The sequence below is a fragment of the Lathamus discolor genome, chromosome 8, assembly GCF_037157495.1.
Source record: "Lathamus discolor isolate bLatDis1 chromosome 8, bLatDis1.hap1, whole genome shotgun sequence".
Classification (NCBI taxonomy): Eukaryota; Metazoa; Chordata; class Aves; order Psittaciformes; family Psittacidae; genus Lathamus; species Lathamus discolor.
In genome coordinates, this window is record NC_088891.1 from 2,092,950 (window position 1) to 2,114,767 (window position 21,818).

The following is a 21,818-nucleotide window of genomic DNA, read 5'->3' on the forward strand; positions in this document are numbered from 1 at the left end:
ATTACACTTTTTTAATGTCCTGAAAGAGAGCCATGGACACTGGAAATGTGGAAGCTGGAAGAGGAACCAGACAGCACAGACATGTCCTACAAGGGCCTCGTCTCATGGAAATTTAACTGGTGAACTGCCAGACTGCTAAAAGTACTTGCTCGGGTTAGCAGCCTGCAGCAAGTCATGAATGATGAAAAGATTAAGAAGAGTTAGTGAGTTGAAACTGAATGTTTCCTTGCCTGGAAACGTTTTAGGCAGCAAGGAGGAGGAGCTGTAAAACTGCTACCTGGCCAGAACCCAACTCCCAGCCGCAGTGTGTAACGGAGTAGGAAAGGCTGAAGAAGCAGCTGTTGGAATAGTGAACACAACAAATACCATGCATCATCCAGAAGGGATCAGACTGAAATGCAGAAGAGGGGAAATGTGACACAGAGAAATGAATATATGGAGATAAAAGCCGATGAACAGGCCTGGCTTGAGGGAATAGAGCTGCAGCCACTAAAAAAAGGAAAAAAGTGGAAAACTCTCAGAGGCACTTGCAAAACCTTTACAAAAATCACACATTATTCACTGCAAGGGATTAAGAAATGAACTCTCTAGTTCTCAGAATGGCAAGATCCCTGATGGTGATACAAAGAGAATACATTAAAACTGTGCAGATGAAAAGGCACAAAATGTTACCTGGCATTCAAAAAGCCAAACCTGAAATTGTCAGACAATGTTTGTAAAGAACAAAACCAGAAGAAAACGTATCTCTCATCCATGCAGAGATCCTTTGCTTTCATACCACGACACTTAACTGGGCACAGCCCAAAACCGAGTTAGATCTGACACACGGGTTTGGAAAGATTTCCAGGATTCTCTACTTGCCTAGAGCACAGCAATATGATTTTCCAGCACATTAGGGAAGCAAAAGTAGAACCAAAAAATCCTACGTATTTGCTGGATTTTGCTAATGTCACTTAAAATGAAGGAAGAAATCCTCACAAGATACCAAATAGAGTGCAGCAGATGGTAAACAAATATTATGAAGCAATCTTCACAAAATCTGCAGTGTGTCACAACTACACAAAATGGCAGAGTTTGGATAAAAGGATCATAACAGGCCATATGTTGTTAGTGATTTTATTTGTAGTGCTGTGTAATGCAATGGTAAAATCCACATCAAGGTCCAACAGAAGTGCAGCCCCAGGTAGGAGCTGCAAAGGCTGGTACACTGGAGATAACTAAACCCATAGCAGAGGAGCCTGCACTGGATGGCAATTATCCGCATCTGAAGAAGCAATGAAGCAGGTGAGAACGAAGCTTAAGCTGGTGAAATCCAGGAATTTGATATGGAAAAAGTAACCAGGAGAATCACGCATCAATATACATAACATATTTTAGATGCCAGTTAAATGGCAGGGGAAATGGGTTTGTGCAGATGTAAATGACAGACTAGAGACATGAACTGAAAGCACAGAAGCAGATGTTAGAAGACACAACGAAATAAGTATTTCCAGGAAAGTTCTACACATGGTACCATTAATATGGGCTACTGCCCTGATTGCAGCGACTGCTGCTGGTGCATGAAGTTCAAATGAAGCTAATGGGGGACGTGGGAGGGATGGGGGAAAAATAAATATTAACAAATCATAACAAAACCTGGCAAGGTCTGGAGCCTGGGTTTGCTCAGGTCCCTGCTCAAAGTCTTGCTTTAAAAAGCAGTGCAGGAGAGATGTCAAGGCTACAGAGAACTAACACATCAGCTCCACTCTGAGGTGTCTGGAGTTTTAGGGGGGAAAACACAAACATATGAAAAGAAAGATAAAAAGCACTTGAAGGACCATAAAACCAGTATTTCCTTTGATTATCTACACACAGAATTACCCATAAAGCTCTGAAGAGGGGAGAAATGCTAATAAGAATGGAAGGCCTTATCTTGTCATATCTGCTCTCTCACCTTCAGCATCACTACCTTACTGATATAACACCTCTAATCCCCTCCAGCTCCTTCTTTCTATTTCATCTCTATCAAAGGAAAACACAGAGTTACATAGAAAAAAAACATATAATAAGCATTAAAAGAGAATAGCAGGAGCCCTCTCCACTTGGAAGAGAACTCTAGCTCAGTATCTTATCTCTCAAGACACAGATGTTTGACTCCCTTTTGCAGCTTATTGCTATCCAGATAGGACAATCCCCCAGGAATCCCTCAGAAAAGAAAACAAGACAGGGTTCAAAGAACATAGCTAAACAATGAGTACTAGCAGATACAGGTCTAAATCTGCATTAACATACTCACCAAGAGCTCTTCTAACTCATCAAAAACATGATACGACCCCCTTCCTGAGGTGAAAGTGCCATTATGGACAACCCCAACCTGCAGCTTCCTCTGATCGTACATAGCAGCTGCTTTTCCCAGATTCCCAACCAGACCCATGTGGCCTTTTAGAGGTGATTCCTATTGCCCCAGTCTATCCTGGTGGTGCCATCTCGCTGCAGCTCTCACACCTCCTCTGGGAGACAAAGCTGAATAACTCCTATTCTCACACAGGAGACAGAAGATGGTGCATTTAGCTTAAGCCCAGCAGAAGGAGAAAAGGAAAACTAAACCCACAGCCTCTTTCCAGCAAAACACAGCCATTTGTTCCTGAGAAAGGAAACATTAATTTGTAACAGTTCTATATTTGGTACAAATCTGTCTGTTGTATCCTGTTTCTGGAAAAGCCGCTGCTCTTCTGGATTCTTCCAATGAAGGATTAAAATTTTAAAACCTCAGACCTACGGGTTCTTTATACTTTTCATTTAACTCGAGCAATAGAACTGCAGTGAATAGTACGAGCAGGGTAAGGTCGTGCTGGTGAGTAAAGCTATGGTGTAGAAATATGCTCATTCAAGATATGATTAAATAATAAAATATTGCTTAGTTCAGTATCAACATTAAACTTGCATTAATGCATAAATATTTAACTGTATGATATAATGAACATAAACATTATTTATTTAAAAATATGACAGCCCTATAATGTGACCAAGGAGAGAGTTTATACGTTGTACTTACACTCAAATGCTGTTGTCGTTGCATCTGGCAGAACTTGACCGATGACATCCTAAAATGTAAAGAAGAATTAGCTATGTATCATACAGGAAATCATAGAATGGTTTGGATTGGAAGTGAACTTGAAGCTCTTCCAGTTCCAACCCCCTGCCATGGGCAGGCACATCTTCCACTAGAGCAGCTTGCTCCAAGCCCCTGTGTCCAGCCTGGCCTTGAACACGGCCAGGGATGGGGCAGCCACAGCTTCTCTGGGCACCCTGTGCCAGCGTCTCAGCACCCTCACAGGGAAGAACTTCTTCCTAATGTCTGATCTATGAGATGATTTAGAATAATCACCCTGAGCTGCAGGCTGAAGACTTACATACCTGCTACTCACCACTGTCCCAAAGTTACAAACTTTTTAGCGCACAACACAGATCAGTATAAATCGCAGTGCTCTCCTCCTTCCTCTCCATGCTACCTTGAGAAAGAACTGCTTTCTTTTCAAATAACTCAATCATCCTTGCAAACAAGTCAGTGTTGTCTGGTTTTACAGTTTAAAGAATCGATTTTGTCCGTAGGTTATAAAAAATGCACATCTAACTCATCCGAGTCAGTCATAAAATCAGGTTTATGAGTGGCTTTTTATTTAAGAAAGCATGTTTTCTCTCTCAGTCCTGCTCACATCACCCCAATTCGTCCTCTCCATCTCCCAGCTGCACTGATCCTCCTTCCCACTGCAAGATATCATCACACAGCTCCATATCCTGACCTGAGAGTAGGGTAACAAACAGTTCTGGGTGGGCTCAGGGCTGCCACTGTGAATTAAAACAGCAGCTGTGAGACTGCATGAGGTTTTGCTGCTTTCACTCCACAACGGCCCTGGGAAGCGGCGGGACCCAGCAAAGGGGAAATGGACCTTGCAAAGCAGCGCTGTGCTTCTGCTCCACACAAGTTGGAAAGTTGGGAGGGCTCTTTGTCATTCTTGATCAGAATTTAAACTTTTAACCTTAGTACGTGGATTCTAACACATTGATTAAAACACCCAAAGAAATGAATGCACAAACCTTGAAGACAACCTCCAGCCTCAGTGTTACGGTGATGCCATGAAAACCCTTCCTTAGGGGATGTGCAACTCATACGCAAGCCCATTACAAAATCTACTTCCAAGTGTTACACATCTCTGATCCAAACCAGCACTTTTCTGTACAACTAAACCGAGAGGAGAAGAGTCATTTGGGGTTTTTTTAGCCTTTCCACACTGCATTTACTCAAAATTCAGTGAAAAATCACTGCTCAGGCTGAAGTCATCCTGAACTCCCAGTGCATGTGCTGCTGTCAGCCTTTGCAAGGCTGCAATATGTCATGTCAGGGCATGGCATAAATGCACAGCATGGTTTGCTCCTTCCTGCTGCCTGATTTCTCATATCAGACAATCTCTCCACTGACAGTGTCACCAAGTGATTAGAAATTAATGAACAACCATATTTATTGTGGTACACGCACTGTGAGCATCTCAGGGTGCTGAGCACCCCCCCGCATCAGAGCTTTAGTGATCACTGTCCTGTCACTTTTGTTTTTGCTATTTTTGCTTTTAGTCTAAAACCAGGAAATTAAACATTCTGTGCAATGTTGAAGAGCCACAATTAATAAAATGAGAAAGCAGCAAAAGCAACCTAAAGATTTCCAGAGCTAAGTGAAGCAAAGAGTATTTCTACAACTTTTTCACCTTTTCCTTTTAGATGTTAAATTACATGCTACTGATTCATTTTAAACTCTTAATTGCATACAAAAGATAAAATATTTTCAATATACCTACCTAATTATATAGATTGTGAATTTAAGGAGATAAAAAAGCAAACCACCCCCCAAACATTGCCATGTTAATAAAAATTCCTCCATTTAAATACTTCTCCAAGGTTTGACAGCTCTGTCAGTCCTCTGTCAAAAGCCAGCCAAGCTGCACCCTCGGCTCCTAGCAGGAAATTCAAGTCTTGCCCAACTGTACTGTGAACTGATTCTTTCTAAATCCACTTAGTTAAACATTGAAAATTCCTCAGCAAACACACCTTAATCCTATTAGATTTAAGCCCCTTGTAAAATGTTCTTATGTGGGCGCACAGATGCTTCCATTTAAAAATTGTTATCAGAAAAGGAGTCCAATCTGGGGTATTCAAACTGTATGTAAGAGGTGTGTAAGCACAGCACTGAGGCAGGTCTGACAGTCCCAAATGCCTGCTAGGGAAGCTCCAAGACTCCCAACGCTGCAATAGCACTGGAAGAGATGATAAAATCTTGTTCTGCCCCCTATTCAGAACAACTGTTTGTGTATACTTCGACTTCTTTAAAATGAGTACTAACCAAATACATGAATTTTTAAGAACCATGCACCATAACTCTGTCTTACAGTACATAAAGAGTTGAAAAGAAAACCCCACCAACAGCCACAAAAATCTTGTTCTGGTCAGCTTTAAATACTTGTATTAAATCAACACATCTGAGGAAAACTATCCCTGCAGGAAGTGGGAGGGAGGGAAATCACATCCTTACTCTGTAGTTACTGTAGCATTTTCATCAGCTACATAAGACTTCCCTGCTCAAACCTTCAGCAGAACCTCTCAGTGACCCAAGCTTAAAGGATTATGCTAAATTTCATTAGATTATGCACGTGTGATGATTTTCTACTATCACAACAGAGATCCCAAACAATGAAATACAACCTGCAGACATTGTTCAAGCAGTCTCACATACACAAGAGTTTCTATTTTATCTTGCAAAACTGAAAAGCCTCTAATAAAGAGGAAAAAACTCAGGAAGCAGCTGAAATCTGGTCGCTGGAAGAGCTGTGGAGCACTCTTCTCTGGGGTGAGGAAGCAGAAAACACGGAAGCACTGCTTTAAATGACAGGGTAAATATTGATGCTGTGGCTCACACTCCCGTTTCAGTTAAAACTTGTTTTATCTCAGTATGACATCATGAGGTTACCCTGAATTAACACCAAGTGCTTCAACACTCCACTGACAGCCAGAGCAAACAAATCCAGACAGCCTGATGAAAAAAAAAATAAGCTTATTGTAATTCATTTAGTGGTGCCTTAAAAATAAATCTATTTACTGGTAACTCACAGCTCTGCAAAGCTGACATACACAGAGCATATTTAAAGTGACATTATGAAGAACAGATCTTAGCACCCAGTTTAAGAGAGTAATCAAGAAAATGCCTAAGCTAAAGCATACAAGTAGAGCTGCTTCCATGGGTCAAGCACCATTCTTACAGTGTTGAGGCCAAGCACCAGCAGCAACCAGCAGGTATCAGGCTTTCCGGTTGAATACCTGCTACATCATTTAGTATCTGTAAAGGCTCCTCCAAGAGACAGAATGAGAGCAGCTGAAAATTAAGAACTGTGTCATTCAGTGTGCAAGGCACCCTGAGCATCAGACTCCTCACTCTAACATGGTAACTATGGGTACGGACAGGGTATTTGGGAGTTCTATACCACAGCTTCTTGTCTGGAGAAGGAAGACAGAAATAGTCTTGCATGACAACATGAAATGCTGCAAGGATACACATGGCTCTTCACACTGCTGGGATTTAGTTAAATTAACTATAATCACGATTAAAAAAATATCTTGTTGGTATCAGATAATGTTATGGGGCTTTCTTAATACAAAGCAGACCATGGCACCTACCTCAGAAGGGTGATGCCAGATACATGCAGCTTCTCTGGGCACACTGTGCCAGCACCTCAGCACCCTCATAGGGAAGAACTGCCTAAGAGCTCATCTCAGTCTCCCCTCTGGCAGATTAAAGCCATTCCCCCTTGTCATGTCCCTACAGGCCCTTGTCGAAAGCCCCTCTCCAGGTTTCTTGTAGCCCCTTAAGGCACTGGGAGTTGCTCTAAGCTCCCCTCAAAGGCTTCTCTTCTCCAGGATGAACTAGCCCAGCTCTCTCAGCCTGTCTCCAGAGCTGCTCCACCCCTCTCCAAGTGATGGCCTTGAGACAGTTCAGACCTTATTAAACTTCTTTTTTCTCTAAAGATTTCACAGTGCACAAGAGAGAGTTTTTGACAGGAAAACGGCAATCATCCAAGGACGCTACTGCACAGCTCTGCTCCCATATGAACACTGCCGTAACACCCTTCATCCCCACATCCGAGATGTCCACTGATGAAGAACAGCAAACAGCACACATGGCCACCTGGCTGGTGCAGTTCACCACAGTGCTCTGCTCTGCTAAATAAAGCAACTGTGTGGGGATACACTCCCCACTTCAGCAGCTGTGCTTGGCTGGGGTAGAACCGCCTACAGTACAGGCCCTGGACACTGACCACAATGACTCTTAGAAGCACTTCAGGCATCAAGGGCCCTGCCAGGCTCTTCCCAGCATGCTGGAGGCAATTATTCACACTCCTCAGAGCAGGGCTTCTCACTAGACCAGAGCTCAGTACTTTGCCCTAATACAATAAATCAATGCAGGTGAAGCCTATTGGTACTACTTCAACAGCAGTAACACTGTACTCCAGACTTCACTCTAAAGGGCACTCTGCCTTTTAGCATTATATCACAACAGAACACATAGGCTTATCTTAACTTCAGGTCAAAAAGGTATCAGCTGCAACCTGATGGAACAGCTATAGCAGCTACAACAGAAGCTGCAGGTACAATCTCACATGTAAGATATGGTCCAACCACTGAGTTACAGCTGTGCTGCCTGAAGCCCTCTCTGGACTTCAATATAGGTCCCCATTCCTCACTCCTGCACCGCCAGAGCTAGCACCGCAGTAGGGTCAGAGGCTCAGCGCAAACTACAGGCGCCAGTTCAAGCTTCAACAGCACTTCTTTTCAACATACTTGTTAAACAGACTACACAGCTCTGGTTTAATGCCTAAGTACCCCCAATTATTTTTAAGCTGAAACAACAAGGATTACAACTAAATAGCAAAATGGTTTTGCAAAGCCATGCTTTCAATCTGACAACACTTCCCTATATACTTTTAAGTAATACAACCAAACTTAAGTGTCCAATACTTCTAAAATGCCAAAGGATAGTCCAAGCATCAGGGATTATCTCACTTTATTGAGAGAAAAATTGAAAACATGAAGCAGAATATGGAGTAAACCTGGCTCAGATTCACACCCCTTGTCTTTGACGGGTACAGTGGGCTGTCCCAGGCTTGCTCCAAGGCAAAACTGCTCCAAAATCCCACCGATCTGTCATGAGTTCTCCTCCTCCATCTATAGAAAGTCTTGGATAATGCTAAATATTAGGAAGAACAAAACCTGAAACATCTGCCATCTGCTCCAGTTACCTCTGCCATCTCCCATAGGCCCAACATCAAATATTTTTCAGCAAATCAAACTGTACGGCACACAGTCTTCAGCAGAGATGTGTTACATAGGAAAGATAAAGACATCCTGACGAAAGTTAAGTATGAGCTGAACACAAGGAGGAGAGTATTCTTTGGGCTAAGGATGAAGAAGAAACAGTAAGCATAATAAGTATCCATTACCACATCTGAGTAAACAGAGTATCCCTGTATACTAGATGTGCACGTGGGGGAGAAAACAAGGCAGGCAGGGGTTGAAAGCAGTCCAGGGCAAAGGAGATGCAACAAACCCAGAGCACGACTATGGGCACTATCACCAAAACCAAAAGCAGCTACAGCCCAGGTGCAGAGCACACAGATACCGTGCCAGAGAGGCACTAATTTCCAAAGGGCCACTTTTTAAATCACTGTAAAGCGCTGCTTTTGACCGCCCAGTCACGCCAAGACCCCGAGATGCCGCACTCCTGGCATCCCCAGGCCCCTGGTTTCTTGCAGTCCCTTTCCCGTTACAACTTTCAGGCGCAGACAGGAGACAGCAAACACCCCGTCCCTGAACAAACCACCACCACCTTCCGCCCCCCAGGCAGGGAGTTTGTCACCACTTTCCCCACCGGCTCCTAGTCATCGTTCCCGGAGCCGCAGACCCCGCTCCCCCCGGGCTCTGGCTGGGACTCACCAGCACGTCCCTGAAGAGCAGCTGAGGCGCCGAGTGCACGGTCCAGTCGACGGCCCCGCCGTCAGGGATCTTGATGCGGATCACCAGCGCCTGGCTCTCCATGGCGCGGGAGGGACCGCAGAGCAGCCAGAGCATCCCCGCCCCGGCGGGCTCACATGCTGCGGCGGGCCCGGGGCTGCCGAGCCGAGCCGAGCGGGGCCGAGCCTGCGCCGCCCCGCCCGCCCGCAGGAAGCGGCCGCTGCCCCGGAACCAAAACGGAGGGGCCCGGAGGAGGGAATCGCCAGGAGGAAGGGGAAGGAAGAGGAAAGGGAGGCGGCGCCATGTTGAGGGGAGGAGGCAGCTCTCAGTCCGTGGCCCTCCCCGGGGGCGAGCAGGAATTGCCTTGGAAAGTGGCAGGCACCGCTTTGGATTTCTTTTTCCCCTATTATACCTTCTACTTTTATCAGGGAAACCACTTCTGAGACAGAAAAATCACATGGAGTCAGGCTCGGACTTTACATGAAGTGTGGGAAGGCAGTGCCTCTGCTCTTCAGAACTCACAATAGTGAACTGGGGCCTCTTGAGCTCTTCCTGAAGAACTCCGGGGGCTTGTGCCTTCAGCTTATTCATCTGACACACAAAGACACGTACCCAAACAGAAACCTGTGCCCGTGGCCACCTTGTACAGTCTGTCCTCGGTGCAAGGTCCCTGTGCTGGCCCTTGCTGTCAGACCACAAAACCAGTAACTGGGCAGTGGGAACAGCATCACAGCACGCTCCACTCACTACTGTAATATCCAAACATCCCTATTAACGTGCTTTAAGCAGTTTTGCCAATAGTTGTCACATACTTTACTCTTTTTCCAAATTACACAATACTTGTGTAAGTATCTGCTATACCAACATCCATCTTAAAGCAGCTTATGTCCAGCACCCTCTGCAGCGGCAAAGAACGGTTATGTTTGAGTGTGACAGCTCTGTAATCTCCACACTGTGATCACAAGCCATGATAGGTTATGTTCAGCTTTTTAAGAAAGCTTTGTGCCTGTCAGAAGTTAGAGGGAAGGATCTCTGACCCATAAGCACAAAACTTCCCAGTTCTTTTAGCAGAAGAGCATTCATCTCAATTGCAGGTGATCGATGCATACATTTTACCACGATCTCTCACATCATATATGACAAACTGGACTGTTTGAGTTACATTATCAATGGGGGGGGGGGGGGGGGGAATATGGGAGGTGTATTTGATTTAATCCCTGAAACATCTTCAACCTTTCTTGAAAAATTCTATTTTGTTTGAGCTTTAGGAAGAAAAACATCTTTCAATGGCCATTAGCAGGGATAAATCCTCTCTCTGTTCACTAACTTTATAATTTAGTTCCTACATTAGGAATTAATAGAACCCCAACTCCTAAGTATCTGAGGGATTGGTGCTGCCCACACAGCCGTCTTTCTGTTCAAATGAACCTTTTACCTGCAGTCCCTACGTACCTCTCAGTCACGTTCATTTCAATCAGATTCATTTTCTATTAAATTTTCAAGAATAGGGTACAAAATCATAGGAGTTCTATAGAACTGCAATTTTTCTAAAATGTCTTTTTCATTTACAAGACTATGGGGAAAACCAACTCAATTTGACACATTTGCATAAATATTATGTAGATTTTCCAGGGCTAATCATAACCTTAATCCCCCATTCTGATTCGTGTTGATGCAGCTGTAATCAAACTTCAAGGTTTTCTACATCTTAAGAAGTACAGCACATCAAGCACATGTTTCTTGGTACAGGTTTGGGATTACCACTTATTTAAAGCCTGTGTTTCATAGGAAACTTTCAATCTAACTACACTACCATTTCAAACAAATAGTTAATACTTACTTCCTCATCCTGCAGCATTTCTGCTACGAGAACAGAACTTCACCAAAATTTCTTATATTTTATCTCAATGTTGGAGACAAAAACTGTGTGGCAAGAACATGCGTATTTTTTAGTATGTATCATAAAATACTGTTAAAGTTCAATATTTGACTGCTCCAAGAATCTCATCTTTGAAAGTTTCCAACACAGGAAGTACAAGAATTCCAGAAAGCCACAGGAAAAAATAATGAAGCAGTGTGATTTTCCCCACTAACCCGAGATGACACGCTGCCAGCAAGAAATATGCATGCATTTCCTATTTATAATTACGTATCCAAAGTTATTGTCTATCCACAATGCAGTAACATTCAATACCTGCAAAGGAACAATATATCTGTTCTTTAATTACAGGAGGATCATGAAGCCCATGACTTCTATAAATTCTGTTTTTATTTGCATGGGGAAATATCCTCCATCAGTGTCACAGACTTCCAGGCTGGCTTTACGCTACAAGCACAAGAACGTCTGTCTCACTGCAGTCTGCTGCTGCTCTCTACTGCTTCCCACTGCGGCTAGAGAGGACAGAGATGTATTTTCTTTCTGGCCACAGAAAGAAATGTTTGTTTTCAAGGAAAAGCAGAATGCTGATGCAGAAGAAGACTAAAATTATTAGATTTGCCATGCTGCAGAATCCCGTGGGAGTATTGGTGAGAGGGATGGAAAAAGTGCTGTTCCCACTGCCTGCCTGGAACAGGATTATCATGATAATTTGCAAGGCTCTCAAAAAGTAGGGAAATAAGTTATTAGTTGTTTCCCTCTCTAATTCCCACTGCGAAACCGGTTCTCTAACACAAGTCATTTTCTATCTTTTCGCTGCCACAGATCACAGAATCCCAAGGGTTGGAAGGGACCTAAAAGATCATCTAGTCCAACCCCCCTGCAAGAGCAGGGTAACCTACAGTACATCACACAGGAACTTGTCCAGGCAGGCCTTGAATATCTCCAGTGTAGGAGACTCCACAACCCCCCTGGGCAACCTGTTCCAGTGCTCTGTCACTCTTACAGTAAAGAAGTTCTTCCTGATGTTAAATACCATATAATGAAGTTTTAAGTCCCTCTACCAGAACTCTGTAAAAAAGAGAAAGAAAGAAACAGCTGACTCCCTGGTCCTGTTCTTGAATATTCCCATTCCAGGACTTGTATCTAGGAAGTTTTCCGTGCCACTGGTGGAGGGGTGCACGTGCTCAACCTCAGGATCAGGCTGATGCAGGCAAAAAAGGCAATTTTAACTTCATCACTGCTACAATTTGCCCAGCTATGACATAGGAATAGCAGACATTTACTATGTAACAGACTAAACAGCATTTGTTAACCAACTGTGCCAAATGTTACTCAACATTTTAACTATTAAAATGCTTTGGAATAGTGTATTACCAGCACTGTACCAGCGCTGTACTCTTATTACATGTAATTCAGATACAGTATTTAAACCAGACTTAGAGGAATCAGAACCTAAATGCCAGTCCTTGGTTCACCAAGTTCAGTTTATCATCTCTGCTTCCTCCCTGTACCAGGTTCTAGATAACTATTATAAATAACAAAGGAAAAGCTCTTAATTTCCTAGAGAAAATGGCACCTGATCATTGCTTTAGCAGCATAAGTTCTCATGTCTTCATTTTTTATTCTTTTTTTTTAAAGAAGGGACTAATACATAACATTCTATGTTGATAAAATATCAGGGTGAAATGCACCTTTTTTACCTTCCCACATCTTCCGATTACTTGCGAGTGCAGCAAACTGAATTCCCTTAGGCATATGAAAGAAGTAGGTCAACAGTGCCCAGGCTTTCTAAACAAATTCTCCTCTAAAATGCATCTCCTTGGAAAGAATCACCCATTGTACCAGCTTCACTAATACCTGCATAGATTAAGATCCCTCCAAACCTGCACTGAACCTTGCAGAACTTGCTGTCTTCTTTCTGTGCCTCCCTACTACCCTGTGCAGTCACTCTGCATGGGCTTAGACCAAATCCCAAGAAATAAACTGATCTTACTTCCAGTTTGGTGGGAGCAGAATCTGGCCTCAAGTAGATCTTTTAAAACTCTTTCTCATAGTAAACTCATCTTGAACTGAAAAAGAACCCAAACAACAGTACACTTGATTAAGGCTGAATTATTAAATGCTTAGTTCTTGCTTTAAATCACGAGCAGATTTTGAAATAAGCAGATTAGAAGCATGGTTTATGTGTATTTGAAAAGCTAGATGTGATACACTGTTACTGGAAAATTACAACACAAACTATACCAGTTGGATTGAGCAAAAATGTCTGGGTCTCATTAATGCTGTTACTGTACCCCATCAGACCAGCTTCAGGGGCTGCATAATTGTTTTTCTGTCAACCTATAAATTCTTGAGTAACAACAAAATTATTGTGATTTTTCTTACTAAATAATTCATATATCATAAAGCATGTACATAACCAGGCCCATGAATAACTAAGCACGTAGCAATTGTATCTCACGGCATTTCTTCTTGCAAGAATAAAAATAGTTTTGACTTTGTAATACATCATCCTGTTCAAAAATTCCAAGTGTTCTTTAAAAGTGGTCTGCCTTGAAATTTACATTTTGGACTTAAAAGTTTTTTTGATCAGACTTTTTTTGTCTGAAGGATTGCTTTTAATCATGTTTTACAGTTTTAATTCTATTAGGATTATTAATAGCACTGAAAGTAATAAATTGGTTTTATAATGAACTAGAACAGGGCTCATAAACTCTGCTTAAAGTGATGCAATTGCTATTAAAAATCACACTAAGCCATGTGTATTCTACCTTCCCAAGCAAACAGCAACCATAATGCATCCAAGCTGGCTAAACTATAACACCGCGTTCCATCATTTCATACCTTAGTGGCTTCCTCTGTATTTTTTTTTAAAGGCTGAATTGATCCATATATGAGTTTTCTGTTAAGACAACACAAAAAATGTTAACAATCTGGATCATTCATAACTGGACAAAATCATCTCTTAAAGGCTGCTGCAGAGAGCTCTCTTGCTACATGGACATCATTACTTTCTACAAATATATTGCAGTGGATTTACTAGCACATTATGATGGATTAGCATAAATAATTAAGGTTAAACTACACTCATCTATGAGTAATAAATATTTGGTGATACATTAGCCCTCTTTATTTCAACTGTATTTATTCACTTACTAATTCAGAGAGGTCAGTAATGAACATCGAGTATCCAATCATTAATGCAAATTTTGATGTTCTACTGCACACATGCTTTATTTAAAAGACTTAAATGCAAACACAGTTATAACATCTTAAGTCTTTTCCAGAAATAAAAAAAATCTTTAAAATAAACTTGGAGTATTTTAGTGACTGTTTTTAGTTTACATTCCTATTCATTCTTATTCTGTATTCCCCCTTGCTGCAATTCCCCAAAGCTGCCACTTTTTCTTAAGTGTATTTGAACCATACAGCCCAAGAAAGTACAGCATGACATCTACTTCCATAAATACCTGTATTTTGGGATTAAATCAAGACAACTCTCAAAATTAATAACTTACTTTTCTGCACTGAACATGATTAAGGAGTTACAGCAAAAGCTAATTTAAATTAAATGGCCAGAGTAAATAATACATGAAGCAAAATTTCCTTTGTTTCAGGCAAAGTTGGTCTAAACCAAAGGCCTAAGGGCATACAACTATTAAGAAATACTTAAATTTCATTCAATAATAATGTGGATCAGGGAGGTATATAATGACAGTTTGCAGAGAGATTTAGGTATCAAGGATCTTTTTACTGCTATTATTCAAGGGGACTATTTAGTCAACTCACAGTTTTCTACTCAGTTTTTCTTGCCTATAGAATGATTCCAATCAATTCTGTTTCATCAGAAAATTTAAATCTGTCCGTAACAAAGGGCAGGAACAATTTTGAAGGCTGGAACAGTCAACTCTGGGTTCCTGTTCCACTCTTCCAGAAAGCATGACTACTGGAAGTAGTATCCATAGGTTTCAGAGTACTTACCCCCAAAAAGTACCAGGCTGCAGCAAGCAGCTTCTTAAAACCTGACCTTTTTTTGCTCATTCTCAGCCCCACTCTAGGTATCCTTTCTACCAAATCCATCCAGGAAACAGAAACTGAATAGCCTTTCTCTCTGTTGATGAGTAGTTAACCCCCCTTCCTACTCTACCAAGTTGGAACTGCTTTGCATTAAGTAAAGTAGGCGATATCTGCCCCATAAGAGCTCAAAAAGGACTGAGTTCTCTCAGATGACTGATTGACTCCAATTAAGGCTGAGGTTATGGATATCATTCCTGTTTTAGATTTTCAGATTCATTATGTTCACTGAGCACATGGGAACCTGGCAAGTATAAGCACACGCACCGGGAAGCTCCAACTTGCATACCAGCACAGGTACTTCACATTGTCAGGTAGTTCTGTTGTTGCTGTGCTTCACAGGAGTCTGAGAAACTGCGATCTGCTCATGCCTGCCAACTTCTGCAGGCAGAGTAAGCACAAATAGGTAAAACCAGAGTAAGCACTAATATGCAAAAAAAAAAAGATCAAAGAAAGAAAATGAAAATATTCTACCTAAGGCTGCTACACGCTCAGAATTACAGTAGGTCAACACACAAAGGAAGCTGAGAATGGATCTGACTTTAGTCAAGGAAAGGTCAGTTGGTTCCAGGTTTCTTGGAAAACTGGATAAAAGTACTGGATATTGCTCCAGGGAAGATCAAGAAGAAAAGGTCACAGCAACTTATTTCTGAGATAATGTGAGAGTACTAATCTTAGACAATTGGGAAGATCAATCCTTACTAGTCTCTAGATACAACTTTCATTTAAATTGGAAAAAAGAACTTCATGTTGAAACTGTGCCCACCTGAATGTTAGCAAGCGTGATAAAAGTGATAGTGATAAAAATAGTGCTATTATATGTTAGAAAACGATATTTAAATACAGTGAGCTGCTGGAACATGTTTGCATTACTTCAGTAAAACAAACCTAGAAACACCCACATTACTAGAATTTGGAGGAAGAGAGTACCAGAAAACAATATTTCTTGGGTACTGTCATCAGTGCTACACAGTCTCTAGTGAAACATTTGCCACACATACAAAAAGATATAAAAGTGAAATATAGTAATTAAGACCTGGGCTTTATCGATTGTGTGGCTTAAGTAATTTTTCACCACAAATGTAAGATTTAATAAGTAGTTAAAGATCCTGACTTGGCTGCAGTCATTAGCATGTAATTGAACTGGTAAAAAAGATCAGTTAAACCTACGTTGATTACCACCTTATCTTTGAAAGGCAATTAAGGACCTCAATCATTGCAACAAGATTTGATTGTGCAGCCTCTATTGGACATTGATCTTTCAGCAAAGCCCAGTTACATTTTCCATTAATTTACAGTAACACAGTTTAACTGGGATACCTGAGACCACTGACCTGGGTAAGATGTAATGCTAAGCACTCGTGTAGGTTAAGATGCCCCCAGTAGTCATTACTGTTTAAAAAGACTACTACAAGAAGTGGCTACCTGATCCTCTGGGCTTAGGCTAAGGTTTCATTAATCTGCAGTAGTTGTTAGGTGAAACAAAGCTCCCTGCCTTTTTATGTCATCTCTCGTTTAAACATCATTCTTGAATACAGTGAAGAGATAATTAAGACTTACAAGATAAACTGCACTTCATTTCACATGGATGGGGTGCAGAGCAAATCTGCAAAAAGTTAGAAGGGTCATTTTATGCTTCATCTATAGAAAAATAGGTGTCAACATTAGTGTGTTTCATACACAACACATGCATAGTATAATACATACAAAAAGGAGGCTGCTAGTTAGAATAATTAACAGAGGAATTAACAAAGCCTGGTTCCCTACAAGTCTGCCTTTTGAAGCAATGGGGTTACAACACGACCCAAAAGGCCCTTACAGGCCAGAGTCAGGTGCTGTGTGTGTGCAAATAAGGCACCTTTGAACAACCACACTGCCAGTAGCTCAGCTTTAAAGCCCACTTCAGGGCCACTCTTCAGTTCATTTGGACTGCTCCACAACAGAAGACTCAGCTCTCCTCATACCCAGTGTCCCTTCAGGGACTGGCTGCCACAAGACAGGAGGAATTCATGGGGATTAGAGAGGCAAAGATGAAAGGTTCAGCTCAGAACAACAAACAGGGTGCTCATCCTTGCTTGCCCTTCCCATGTTCCCCTGAGCCTTACAGAAATACTTGAGACAAGACAGCATCGATCTCCTTGAATCTTCTTGACCCTCAACATTTCCATCTTGTGTTCAGGCCAAAACTTAAGATACATGACTAAAAAAAATACTTACTAAGTATTTATAGCAAAAAGAGACTTAAGGCCAGATGAACTATTTTACCTTTGGTTGAAGACAAGCAAGTAGTTTTACATTCATACTCAAAAATTATTTTTGCTATTATTTAGTAACTCAAGCATTATCCCTTATAAATAGCATATTTTCTTAAGGTCTGGAAGAGTCACATACAAGCCTTAATGAAATGAAGGAATGATACTATATTTGCACTCTGCCCTCAGACATCTTCTAGTTCATCCTTTAGCATGATCAACTTCATAAGAGCAAGAGGTCTATTGATTTTCATGTAATACAAGAAAATATTACATTTAGTTAATTGTTACACAGTGAGATCATTGAACAAGAAATCAAGTCTCTATTTAATGCTGCGAGCAGCACAGAATTGCAGGGATCAATAGGGTAGTTTGTCAGAGATGTTCTCTAAGGAGACTTGCCCATCACTGTATGGACAAGGAGTCATGTTGCCTGCATTTATCGAAAAACAGGTAAGCAAAGTCAGCAGTACACATTATCAGAAATCAAACAAGCTGCAGTGAGTGGAGGTGCAACTCCAATGAAGAGCGGTATTTATAGTCTAGTAATTAAAAACCATTTTATCAACCCTGTGTAGAGACTAAACCTTTACAGCAAAGTATTGACCAGATCCATGGCAATGAATGATAATATCTGACTTTAACTTATGAGCTGCAGTTATTTAACTTCGTCCAATACAGTGAAAATCAGTTCTAGAAAGATACTAACAGTAATTTCTATTATTAACGAGGCTTCTCGTGATACCATCTCTTCAGCTTAAGACCCATTTACCTCATGTCAAGAATATGCTCCAAAATTAAATGGAAAAGTGCCAGCACTTCTATGATTAAAATGTTATTTAGTGTTGCTTTAGAAAAACCACATGTACTGCTTCATTAAGTGGCAAACAATTTCATTATCTGGAATTAAGGAAAAAAGTGTTTAAATGAAATTATACTGTAGCTGTAGCTTGGTAATCATTTATTTAGGAATGTGGATTCCCCTCCATCCCCAGTACCTGCCCATTTTACATTCATCTTCCTACTTATGACAACTGAATAATCAACTTACGTCACTAGATGTGGGATTTGGAACAGACAGCAGTTTTCACTGGCACTAAAACTAGACATAATCCTGCAATACACCCTGTACAGGCGTTTCCATTGTTTGAACTTACTATCCAATAATTCCGTATTTCCACCATCCAAACAGTTCCCTAAAAGCTTTTTCTTTGGTTCGAACTGAATGTAAGTCATTGCATTATCATATGTGCATGTTACAGCTGTGCTCAGTTACAGCTGGAGAAATCAGCTATTCTGCACTGAAAAAATAAGAGTAGAATTCTTCTGATTCTCCTCTAATAATGAAAAACAGCAATTTGTAAATTAGCAGAGGCCAATCTTCTAGATTACTTAGGGTCTTTTACTTACCTATAAAGAAGTAACAATATATATAAAGCATATACATATAAAATAAACATATATATAAAGTATATAAAGCAACAACAACAGAAAAAGATATCTGGAGTTCAAGAACTGCAAAAGATACAAACATAAACCATATTTTAGATATTTTATTTAAATATTACTTGAAGAAATATGATACAGCCATTTGTAACTTCTTTGGGTGGTATTTTTCCAGAGTCTTCCAGGCAACTGTGACTAGTAAGTGCAGTGGATTCCTCCAGACACTTGCAGCTATGACAATTAATGCATTATGAAACATCCAGTCAAGAGTCTAAAACTGAGCAGCTTCATCTTTTCAGAGTAATTCTGAAAAGGTCTAATGTATTCACAGTTTCCTTGCTGACATGTTACATTTCAGTTCTCTAACTTGGTAGATGTATTGCTTTAAGCTAGCACGATTTGTTCAACAGCACTAGCCACTGGCTTCCATAAATTCTAACACCCTTAGAAATATTAATTCTTCTACCAAGGCTTCTACTTTTTCAACTTTACTAACCTCTGCAAAAACAAATCTCTTTATGACCAAGAAGTCCATGCAGCTCCCTGAAAGCAGGATGTTAAGTCAAGAAATGCACTGTAAAAAAAAACAAACAGTTGCCTTCGGTTGTCTTTAGTCAAAGGGAACAGATATTTGTAGCAGCTTTAACACAGAAACCCACCAGAGGACAGGTACGTGAGGGTATAATTTCAGTACATTGCGCCTTCATCTTCTTTATTTAGAAAATAAATAGTAACTGGGCCATGACTTGTATGAACAGTCTCTGTGACACTGACAAAGAACCAGGAGCCAATTCCGTACAGTAAAGTTGGGATGCCTAAGAAAAGACAAAAACACATTACACACAGAGAAGCCAGGAAAATTAAACCCACCAATTAATAGTGTTGATGATTCCAAAATGAAATTAGAAAGCATTCCTCCAAAAGCTGCCTTATCCACATTTTGCCTTTACTGAAATGCTTACAAGCAGCTATCAGTACATAATACTCTTCAAGCATAAAAGAATCAGGAAGTAGCTTAAGAAAAGCAGCAATTCACAGAAATTAATAGGAAAAGAAAATGGGAGGATAGCAGTGTGACAGAAGCGGAACATGGTCACATATATAGCCTGATTTCTACTGATTACAAAAAATATACATCCAAATACTAAAAACCAAACTCTCTGGACAGCCACTTAGTTACCAGTTCACACTTTGTCATGTGTGAGAGCAGAGATAGGGAGGAAAATAGGCAGCGACTTCACAAGATCAACATGAAGCTGCTCTTGGGAAAATCAATTCAGTAGTTAACACCACCTACTCCAACAAAACTGGAATGAGTAGGAAGGCGTATATATAAAAAGTACCATTTTTTTAGCACTGTCAAGTCACCCATCTGTTACAGACAACAATATTTTATTTAATATAGGGGAAAAAACACAGATGGATTTAGGTCCTGAATTCAGAAAGCACCGTAACACTGAATTTAATGTGCTTAAAGTTACTCAAGTGCTCAAGCTAGATTCTCAGGTGAAAGAGGTGACTTTTCACATGTTCACCAATCATTTAACTACAAAACACTCAGGGTAACTGTAGGAAAGACAGGGCAGATAAAAGGTCTGTGTGGAAGGGAAAATAAAATCAGATTTAAAACTGTTATTAATAAATCAGTCTTTGTGATTTTCTCACTAAGTCTGCAAAGATTAGAAAATTATGACTAGTGGGCATATTTTAGATAAAAGCCACTAAGAACTTTTAAAGTGAATGAAATTTATTTTTTAATGAAATATTAAAACAATATAGAATTAATTATGGCACTGTCGCTACCAGCATTTAAGTAAGCAGTGTATGCACATGTAAACTGTTGAATACTAGTATGTTTCAAACTTATGTATAGCTATTTTTATATTAACAATGTACTAAGAGTACATTCTTACTTATAAGCCTTTATACTGCTCAGCACTTCAGGGGTCCAAGCCCACATGAAAAGCTGGATGTCAAGTGCAAAGATTCGCTCGGGCACTCTCTCAGAAACACAGTTTCCCTTCAGCTGGCGCTCGTGTATTTGCTTAGAGGCGAGGATCCCACCCACGGTAGGAGAACATCGATTTGTACGTGGAGAATTATCCATACCCGATGATGTTAGCCGCCTCAGTAACAGCACAGCCGAGGAGTGCTGATTTACACCCCGTTTCCTCACGCCGCCCGGCCCGGCCGCAGGTCGAGGCGCTCGCTGGGGGCTCCCTCACCTCAGGGGAACGGAGCCGCCCCGCTCCAGGGACGCGGCCCTCACCAGCGAGCGCCGCTTTACCTCAGCCCTTCCCGCCTCCCGCCTCGCGCCTCAGGCACCTCGCCCCTGCACCCGCCTCAGCCGGGGGGGCAGCTGAGGGGAGGCTGCCGCCCCCGCCCGGGCCGCGCCGCGGCTTACCGGCGTTGAGGACCTTGAGGGCGGTGAAGGCGGCATTGTGCACGGCCAGGTCCTGCGGGGCGGCGCGGGAGCAGTGGTACTTGATGAAGGGGAAGCAGCCGGTGCGCAGGATGTGGTAGTTGGCGCCGTTCACCCGCCAGTTGAAGTTGGAGAGGCCGAACTGGTCGTTACGGACGGCGCTGTACTTGACACAGTACGAGGTCCAGTGGGGCAGGCCGCGCTGCCGCAGGTGCTGGCTCAGCACCTCCGAGGCGGCGGGACGAGGCTCCGCCGCGCCCCGCCACAGCAGCAGCCCCACGACCGCTTCGTGGAGCCGCCTCAGCGCCAGCATCCCGCGGGGCTGGACCCCCCCCCCAGCCACAGCAGCACCCAGGGCCCCGGCCCGCGCGCCTGCGCCGCCTCAGCGCCTGCGCCCGGCTCGCCGGAGGGCGGGGAGGGGCAGCGGCGACGCTGGTGTGAGGGGAGGGGCGGGGCCTGCGCTGAGGTGAGGCACGCGCTGCCTGAGGCGGGCCGGGCAGCCCCGCGAAGGGAACGGAGCTTGCCGGTGCCTCCTGCCCGGCACAGCCCGAGGGGAGCATCTGTCTGCGGGAAGGGTACGTTAGGTCTCGTTACAGCGAGTTAAAATATCCCTGATTCCGGCAATTACGGATTTAGGAATGGTTTTGTCTGCGGATTGTCTGCTGCTGGCACATCCGCGCGGCCGCAGCATCCACCAGATTAACATACGATGCAT

At 42.2% G+C, this 21,818-nt stretch overlaps 2 protein-coding genes and 1 long non-coding RNA gene across 6 annotated transcripts in view; all 3 read right to left on the reverse strand.

The window, feature by feature from the left end:
• MAP2K5 (mitogen-activated protein kinase kinase 5) overlaps positions 1-9,272 on the reverse strand; it is a 120,980-nt gene extending 111,708 nt beyond the window's left edge. For 2 of the 3 annotated variants that reach the window (XM_065688126.1, XM_065688125.1), the window contains exons 1-2: positions 9,013-9,269; positions 3,035-3,083 (exon numbers count right to left, since the gene is read on the reverse strand). In XM_065688126.1, the coding sequence (XP_065544198.1) occupies positions 3,035-3,083; positions 9,013-9,147 (184 nt within the window). In that variant the 5' untranslated portion in view covers positions 9,148-9,269. Of the gene's footprint in view, positions 1-3,034; positions 3,084-9,012 lie in introns of all 3 variants that reach the window. The other variant, XR_010614524.1, reaches the window with a different exon arrangement.
• A 3,359-nt stretch (positions 9,273-12,631) lies between these two features.
• On the reverse strand, positions 12,632-15,352 carry LOC136019052 (uncharacterized). The gene is made up of 3 exons (XR_010614726.1): positions 15,251-15,352; positions 13,754-13,811; positions 12,632-12,978 (listed from the first exon to the last, which is right to left on the reverse strand). It is a non-coding gene; the product is annotated as an uncharacterized LOC136019052 (long non-coding RNA).
• A 3,418-nt stretch (positions 15,353-18,770) lies between these two features.
• C8H15orf61 (chromosome 8 C15orf61 homolog) lies at positions 18,771-21,470 on the reverse strand. 2 transcript variants are annotated; one of them, XM_065688242.1, is made up of 3 exons: positions 21,086-21,470; positions 19,341-19,496; positions 18,771-19,255 (listed from the first exon to the last, which is right to left on the reverse strand). In XM_065688242.1, exons 1-2 carry the CDS (start codon positions 21,414-21,416, stop codon positions 19,369-19,371), a joined length of 459 nt encoding a protein of 152 aa, XP_065544314.1. In that variant the 5' UTR covers positions 21,417-21,470; the 3' UTR covers positions 18,771-19,255; positions 19,341-19,368. The 2 variants fall into 2 exon arrangements, with proteins under 2 accessions (XP_065544314.1, XP_065544313.1); XM_065688241.1 differs by having other exon boundaries at positions 18,771-19,496.
• Positions 21,471-21,818: the final 348 nt, after the last annotated feature.